The sequence below is a fragment of the Trichophyton verrucosum genome (genome assembly GCF_000151505.1).
Source record: "Trichophyton verrucosum HKI 0517 chromosome Unknown contig00374_1.f1.exp, whole genome shotgun sequence".
Classification (NCBI taxonomy): Eukaryota; Fungi; Ascomycota; class Eurotiomycetes; order Onygenales; family Arthrodermataceae; genus Trichophyton; species Trichophyton verrucosum.
This window is the reverse complement of record NW_003315388.1, coordinates 1-7,955: the sequence shown is the minus strand read 5'-3', so window position 1 is coordinate 7,955 and position 7,955 is coordinate 1. Positions and strand designations below refer to the sequence as shown.

The window sequence follows — 7,955 nt, the reverse complement described above, 5'->3', positions numbered from 1 at the left end:
TCTTAGCAAGCCAATAAGTGATCTTGTAGATGCGCCACCGGTCTAGACGTCTATCAGATATATATATATATATCAAACATAACCCAAAAAGTATGTATACCACAAATAACAGTGGTAAGTCTATACCGTCTCCTCCTCTACATCCTCGGGATCATCCTCGTCCTCCCTCTGTACCCTCCTACCCTCAACATTCTTCTCGACCTCCGGCACAAGGCTTTCCAGGTACTCTCTGTCCGCACCCACCAGGGTAACGGTATTCCTTCGCTTGCCCCAGCGCGGATAACTGCCTACCTTGACGCCCTTTGGTTCGACCCGCGCCGCAAGATCAGTCAGATATGCTGCTACCGAACTCTCCACCAGCGGGGTAGATATGAGTATCCTGTGCATTCCTTTCCCCTCCGGATCAACCAGGCGAGGCAGCAGTATAGGTTTGAGGCCTGCCAGCAACCGTTTGAATAAAGATGGTACGCCGGGAAGAATGTACACGTTCCCATTGACCACGGTTACGGGGACCCAGAGTTCCTCATCGATGAAGAGAGCCTGGTCTTCGAGAGGGATAGTTTTGTCCGTGGGCAGCTGGACCATGCGCAATCGTGCCGTCAGGGCGTCCGAGGGCGTGTCCCAATTGAAGTTAGGGCCTGTTGGGGCTTGGAGAGACGGCGCATGCGTTCGAACGCCTGTTCGTGCAGAACGAGCGGGAGGTTGAAGGCACGAGCTATCGATTGGTACGTTATATCATCGTGTCTGGGGGAAGTTAGTCTTGTCTTGTCTTCCATAAGTGAGGTGGTCTGTAGAGAGAGGCTAGTTGGTGAGGTCGCGGTGGTGAGACGTACGTTGGCCCGATGCCTCCGCTGGTCACGACAAAGTCGTATTTCTCACTCATGCGCCGGACCGCCTCGATGATCTCGCTCTCTTCGTCTGCGATGACTTCCACTCTCTTCAATTGTATCCCGAGCTTGAAGCAATATTCCGCAAAGTGCGGGGAGTTCGTATCAACCGTCTACCCGGCCATCAGTCAGCACAGTTGGGTCAATTGAACTGTCAGACCCAGAAGAAATCGAGACAGACCTTACCGCCTAGCACTTCATCGCCTATGATCAGGCACGCCGCCGTGCAGATGGTCTTCCTGAAGTTCTCGCGTGCCGTCGCCGATGAGGCTGCGGACGGCGTGGACGATGATGTCATTGGCGATAGGGACGAGGACGGGAACGCTGCGGCAGAGCTGTGGGCGTAGTTGGGCAGAGGACGGCTGAGATGGCGGATCACCTGGCCGATGCGACTATACATGAGCCTGTCAGTTCGATTGTTAGGTGTAGCAGTAGATAGATGTTGGTGTTAATACGGAGTAGTGCTGGTGTAGGGATTGAGGAAGAAGAAAAGAAGGTCGATGAGAGAGAAGAGGGAAAAAAAAAACAACGAGCGACCAAAAGGCAAAAAAACGTCACCCCACATCTTACAACAGTTCCGCGAGCCTGGCGGTGTTATTATCCGTTCGACACCACGATCAACAGCTGGAGGAACAAAAAGGACGATAAACAGTCATGGTATGCAGTGACTTTCGATGCTGAGTGTGCCTGCTTGGGCTAGCTAGCTAACATGTAACATCGCCAGTCGGACACACGCCTGTACTCGTTCTCTCCCGAGACGACAGAGAAGCTGCGCAAGTTCCGTCTGGGAACGTCGAGGGCCAAAGATCCCCAGGCGATGATATGTAATGACACTGTGCCTGTGCTAAGGACTCGTTGGAGGTCCTGGCGAAGAGAGCGTGGCTGATACGGAGACAGACATGATCGATGCAAAGAGCCAGGAGATCCGGCCGGTCGACGGTGAGGTCTACTCGAAGATGGAAGACCTGGCAGACGACCTTCCCGATTCTTCGCCCCGGTTTATCCTGCTCAGCTATCCCCTGACGATAGTAAGCCTGCGCCATAACTATCTTATTCTGTTACTGCTGGCGGTATTATTATTATTGGTATTACTGTATGCTGACCCGGCAGGCTGGCCGTCCCGCCGTCCCCTACGTCCTGCTCTACTACCTGCCCGAGAACTGCAATCCGTCACAGAGAATGAGCTACGCCGGTGCGGTGGAGCTGATGAGGAGCGCGGCGGAGGTGAACCGGGTGATAGAGGTCGAGAACGAGACGGACGTCATCGAGATCGAGAAGAAGCTTCAATCACAATAACTGCCCTTCCCTGCCTAGTTAGGTGAACTGCTGTATATATATACGACCAGGGAATAATACGGTCCAAGACGACGCAAATGACAACAGGAAAGGCCCATTTTAAGCGTCAGCCGTGAACGGAAATAACCAGCGCAACCAACCACTAGTTACTAAGGTACTCAGGTTATCTCGATACTCTCGGTGGCCTGGCCGGTGGATATACCGAAGAGAGAGTGTCGTACAAACCATCTAGCCCTGTCCATGTCCCTGGGAAGAAGCAAAAAGCTGAAATCGTTTCATAAAGTCACTCCCCGCTGGCAAGAGGATTTAGTTAAAAATCGTTTCTTGAATTTCATGTTTTATTTTTTAATAGTTAACTATACGTATCATTACCGCCAACCTGCGACAGCCAGGGTGCCTGCAGGGCAAGACGGACGATCGATCGATGGGACTGCTCCCTGTCCATGGAAGGCCGAATGAAGGGACCGAGTATCGCATCTTGACTTGATTATCAAAAATAGCCATCCTCTGTGACGATGGACTGATCGGCATTAATCGCATCAACGCATCTCCTGCTTCGGCCTTGGCTACCTTGCATGCTGCCGGCGAACATTGAGGATCTAGTCGGCGATGCTGCGGGCCTTTTTTTTTATGTAGTTAGTTAAGAGTATCCGTACGGAGTACAGAAGAAGCAAAGAGGACAGGAAGAGCGGAGCCATCTAGTTAGTTAATTACTATCATCCATGACGTGAGAGTACGCAGTAAGTGGCAAGTAAGTGTGATGCAGATGTACTCCTTAACTTGATGAATATCAGTCCTAATTGCTGTTCAACTTGTGTATCTCAGGCCGACTTGCCTGGAGAGTCGCGCTCCAGCAATTATTATTTTAGAGGCGAATTATTTAGTCATTTAGACGCGCCAAGGCGGCTGATTATGTAGTTAACGGTAGTCAGTTACGTCATTCACTGGAAGGCGGCTCTTTGCTTTATATATCGCCCACTCCGTCCAGTCGAAAGCACCGACATCACTGCTCTACATCTTCTCTACGTACACGTTTACAGCTCCGAATCCGAAAAGTCGCCATGGATGAAACTCAGCAAACAGCCCAGACTTACAGCGTGGGTGATATACGGTCCCGGAGGTCCCTCTGGTATCGGTTACATGTCTATGTCTATGACCTCCGTAACTTCAGGACAGACAGCGCTGCAAGGGATCGGCTCGACAGCATAGTAGACATCACATACCTGGGCAAACCGTATTTTGACGAAGAGGAAGTCGAAGTGCTTAAGAATACTATCTCTAATAGTAGCGGGAGTAAGGGTGGGACAGAGACTCTTGCTCAGAAAATCGAGTCCACTCTGGATGAACGATTGAATCGCCGTATGAAGAAGCGTGTAGAGAGTGGCGACTTCAGGGTGTGCGCCGCCCACGATCTTGCACCTATCTTTGAAGCCTTTTTTGATATACCCCCGAAGAAGCTGGCAAAGAAGCTCGTCTCGTTGATTAGTTTGCGGGGACTAAGACTTCAAGACGAGGATGACATCTCATGTATCCTAGGTCAAACTAAACTCCAAGCTCTTGCAGCGAAACACTCAGCGGGCAGCAAGAAGAAGAAAGGCAGGTAGTTACTCCTTCTATATGCTTCTTAGGTCAAAAAAGAGACGGAATCGATATCTTGACCCCCTACTTCAGCCGGTAAAGGGAAAGCAAACAGACCACGTCGCTCTAGGCAGTGTTCAAGGGAGCAACTTGGAACCCTCAACTTCTCTGATACTTCAAACCGAGTCAATATTTTTTCTTCTCTTCAAGCGACCTCTGAATACCTAGATGTGATCTACGCCTGAAGGCAAGGCGGTTTTGGATTTAGGAGGCTTCTCGCATTGAACCATGCTCCCTATTTTAGTGGCGAAACGGTAACGGTGATTCTCAACAGATTCTAAGGCTGGCTTGGAAAATCTCCTTACCAAAAAATAGGAACGCGGCCAGTCGTACGGAATCTGTGCGTCTCACGATCTGTCGCCGCTAGTTGAAATGGCTTTTCGGCATTCGGTGGTTCTTAGTGCCAAAGATAAAATAAGGTCCTCTCTCTGCCGCCAATGGAGGAGCTCCCCCTTTTGGCTCAACGGCTTGACAAGGTGAACATGAGACTCCGTACGAAGAAGGAGGCCGCCCAAGCAATGATCGAAGAAGTGGTGCTGTACGGATGAGGACACGACGAAGAATGCCGAGCTCGACTAGAATAGTTGTTGTGACATAGCATTCGTTGAATACATTTTGAATATCTGTATATCATTTATGTATGGACGTGGAACTAACGGCAGTCCACTTGTACAAACAGTCCTTCACTTTACCCGAGAGTTTTGTGTATCTAGAAGGTTAGCAACTATGGGTAGCAAAAGCCCCCGTTATTAGGCAGCCATGTCATAGCTCTTAAAAGTATAAACTAAATAACTTCTCTATCCAAAAATTTCGCTGTGTCAGATCCGGTGAAACTCCCGTTTACTCCGTGCATAAGGAGAGAGTACCAGAGCCATGGTCAGGGAGAAGACGGGGATGGATGGAGATGTCAGTAGTGTCTGTCAAGCTGCATGGGCCCCATACCCGACCCACAGGCAAACTGTGCTCCGAAGAAGCGGTCGGCCGGCAACTGAAGGGCCTGCTCGTGGCGTCCACTAAGTTCTCTATCCTCACTTTCTGATAACTCTTGTTTTCCTTACAGTTCCTCCTCTCTGTCTGGCTGTTTACATAGGTCTGTATCAACTTCTCTTTTTAGCGTCACGGGACTCCACTTTAAGGTTTAGTGGTAAGTTACGGCCGGGATGTTGCCAAGGCCGGTCCCGGTGGTTTGGGTTTTACATAAGCAGGCAGCAGTGGGTAGCCAGTGAGAGCGAGAGACAGCGAGACGGGCAGCAGCAGAGTCAAAGCCCGGGAGAAAAGCGAGAGAAGAGTGCCAGCGCATTGTGGAACATGAGACTGGCAGGGGAGGGGGGGAAGGAAGGTCGTGCGACGAGCACCAGCAGAGGGGATTCAGGTGCATAAAGTGACGGAGTGGGTGACGGTGCTAGTGAGAGGCAAGTGAGCGAGACGAGCGAGCGGGCGGGAGAACTAGGCAGCGCGCCGCCGAGTCGGGACTGAGGGATCCCTGCGCATGCGCTTTTTCTGCTGGCTGCTTTAAGGGTGGGTTTGGCGCGGCGTGGTTGGCCAGCAGGACGGCTGGGCGTGCTGGGGTGGCCGCCGCTGGTGGCTAGTCATGCTGAGATAAAAGCAGCGGGTGGGTCGCGATACCGACGGGTATGTAAAAGTGGAGACCGGTACGGTAAGCGTAATACAGTAACGGGACGACCAGCCAGTTGGGTTCGAGAGAAACGATAAAAGTCGATAAAGTGAGATTTTGAAGGCGACGGGAAGACGACGACGACGAGGATGATGGAGATAGAGCAAGGCAAAGGAGGGTGGATGGGAAGACGAGAAAGGGTAGAGAAGAGTGAACAGAGAGCGAGGAAGAAGTGAGGGCCGAGTGAGAGCGAGCGAAAAGAGCGCTGGACAGAGACTCCATCGCACGATATGTATGGCAGCAGCAGGTGCCAAGGGTGCCAGAAGCGAGAGGCGAAACGGTGGAACCGCCCAAGCTAGCGGGCGATGGGACGGAGGAGGAAGAAGAAGACGCAGATGCAGCAGCAGCAGCAGCCAGAAAGCCAGAGAGCCAGAGAGCCAGAGAGCACGCAGGGAGTCGAAAGTGTTGATGCTTTTCTTCTTCTGCTTCTGCTTCTGCTTCTTCTTGCATCTCTCCCTCTCTCCCTGCTCGCTGCAGACTCTCTCTCACTGTCTGGCCGGTCTCTCGCAGCAAGGCTCCCTCCTCGCAGTCTCTCGGGTTAAGTCTTGCCCTGCAGTGAGCGACTTTGGCCTTGTTTATTCACGCATCGCTCGAGAACCAGCGCAAAAAAAAAAAAAAGGGACGCCCGTACAAAGAGGCTCTTTTCTCGCTCTCCGACACTCCAGCCGCCGTCCATCACCATCACCACCAGCAGCAGCGAAAAAGGAGAAGAAGCAGCAGCAGAGGACGAAGAGAAGGAGAAGCAGGAGGAGAAAAAGAAAAGCACTCCCTGGCCGTCCTTGTCTTTCTTCACCCCGTCCGCTCCCATTCCCAACTCCACGGTTTCGGGGCCTTCCATCGCTCAGCTCGCCCGGCGTTGGAACCACGCTCGATAGCCTCATTGGCTGTGCTCGCTTTTCCTCTGCGCAGTTCTGGGGGGTTGTGTTGGCCGCTGGTGTCTCTCTCTCTCTTACAAAACACCCTTGCTTCTCGTCTATCTCGATCATACTCCGTCCTCCTCCTGATTCATTCACCCTGGCTGGCTGCTCGCTGACCAACGCACCACCCGTTGTTACTGCTCTTGTCGGCGGCCATGGCGGACTCCAGGGACCCAGGGAAGCCCGGCGGCGACAAGGAGAAGGAGGATACTCTCTCCAAGTACATCCAGCGCATGAAGACCGTCCTCAAGGGGCCTCGCAGAGCTGCAGACATGGACAGGAGGTCAGTCTCCCTTCTTCTTCTTTCTACCTATCTATCTATCTATCTACGTACTTGGTGATGCTAATATATACTGGCTGCAGACCACAGCTGGCTGCTCGTCCTAGAGCCGCTGCTCCCGCAGACGCAGACCTCACCACAGACCCAGCAACAGCATCTCCGGCTCCAGGTCAAGCTCAGGGTCAAGCTCAACCACCGCCAGCTCCTCGCCAGTGGACTTCGATGCAGGAGGAGCGCGCCCGCGCCCTCTTCGCTAAGTACGGCCTCACCCTCGAACCAGGCGAATGGATCACCGGCCCTGCTACTGGCCTCACCTCCTCTCCGGCCGGGCCTACCTCTCACCCTACGACCAACGGCCTCACCAACAACATCTCTGCCAGCAACAACCTGAACCAGGTCGAACGAGTCGAGAAGCCCATTCGAATGCGTGTTCGTCGCAACTGTCACCGCTGTCTGGCCACCTTTGGCGCTGACAAGGTCTGCGTCAAGTGTGAACATACCCGATGCAAGAAGTGCTTCCGCTACCCACCTTCAAAGTCAGAGACAGCTTCATCCGAGCCCAAGAGGGAGCGGGCCCAGAAGAAGATCGTTAACGTTGCTGCGGGTGCCGGTACTACAAACACAGCTGCAACAACCGCTGCCACCACCGCCAATAACAACAACAACAATACCGCAACACCAACACCAACTGCGACAACGGGGGCTGCTACTGCCGCCGCTTCTGCCGGTGGTGGTACTGCGAGTGCAGGTGGCACTCGCGACCGTGCAAGGGAGGAGGGACGAAAAACTTGCCCTGAGAAGATTATCTTGACCATTCCCAGCCGGACGGGCGGACAGGACCTTGTGCGCAAGCCTGTTCGCCAGCGTGTGCGGCGAACCTGCCATGTCTGCAATACGTTATTCGAAGGAGCTGCCACCGAGTGTCTGAAATGCCACCATCTTCGGTGCAAGAAGTGCCCCAGAGACCCGTATGTCTTTGCCTCTCTCCAAGGCCTGGCCACTGCTTAGTCTTGCAAACGCTAACAACCACTTCTCTAGGGCGAAGATGTACAAGTATCCCGATGGATATCCAGGCGATGCCGAGCCGCCATTCGAGCCACAGGAACGGGTCTGGAGGAAGCCCCGTCGACGCGTTCGATGGACATGCCATGAGTGCTCCTCCATGTTCACGGGAGGAGAGAAGATATGTCTCCAGTGCCACCACGAGCGGTGCGGCGACTGCATTCGAGATCCGTACGTCTTCTCTTGGTTCAGTTTCCTTT

The 7,955-nt window shown here is 53.0% G+C and overlaps 4 protein-coding genes across 4 annotated transcripts; 3 read left to right on the top strand and 1 right to left on the bottom strand.

The window, feature by feature from the left end:
* Positions 1-120: 120 nt before the first annotated feature.
* TRV_04922 (uncharacterized protein) lies at positions 121-585 on the bottom strand (the record flags this gene model as incomplete). Its single annotated transcript, XM_003020930.1, has 1 exon — positions 121-585. One exon carries the CDS (start codon positions 583-585, stop codon positions 121-123), a length of 465 nt encoding a protein of 154 aa, XP_003020976.1.
* Positions 586-1,387: 802 nt separating this feature from the next.
* TRV_04921 (uncharacterized protein) lies at positions 1,388-2,209 on the top strand (the record flags this gene model as incomplete). The annotated part of the gene is made up of 2 exons (XM_003020929.1): positions 1,388-1,544; positions 1,737-2,209. 2 exons carry the CDS (start codon positions 1,388-1,390, stop codon positions 2,207-2,209), a joined length of 630 nt encoding a protein of 209 aa, XP_003020975.1.
* A 1,035-nt stretch (positions 2,210-3,244) lies between these two features.
* On the top strand, positions 3,245-4,006 carry TRV_04920 (uncharacterized protein; the record flags this gene model as incomplete). The annotated part of the gene is made up of 2 exons (XM_003020928.1): positions 3,245-3,783; positions 3,892-4,006. 2 exons carry the CDS (start codon positions 3,245-3,247, stop codon positions 4,004-4,006), a joined length of 654 nt encoding a protein of 217 aa, XP_003020974.1.
* Positions 4,007-5,730: 1,724 nt separating this feature from the next.
* Positions 5,731-7,701, top strand: TRV_04919 (uncharacterized protein; the record flags this gene model as incomplete). The annotated part of the gene is made up of 1 exon (XM_003020927.1): positions 5,731-7,701. The coding sequence occupies one exon, from the start codon at positions 5,731-5,733 to the stop codon at positions 7,699-7,701; it is 1,971 nt and encodes a 656-aa protein (XP_003020973.1).
* Between the last annotated feature and the right edge of the window lie 254 nt (positions 7,702-7,955).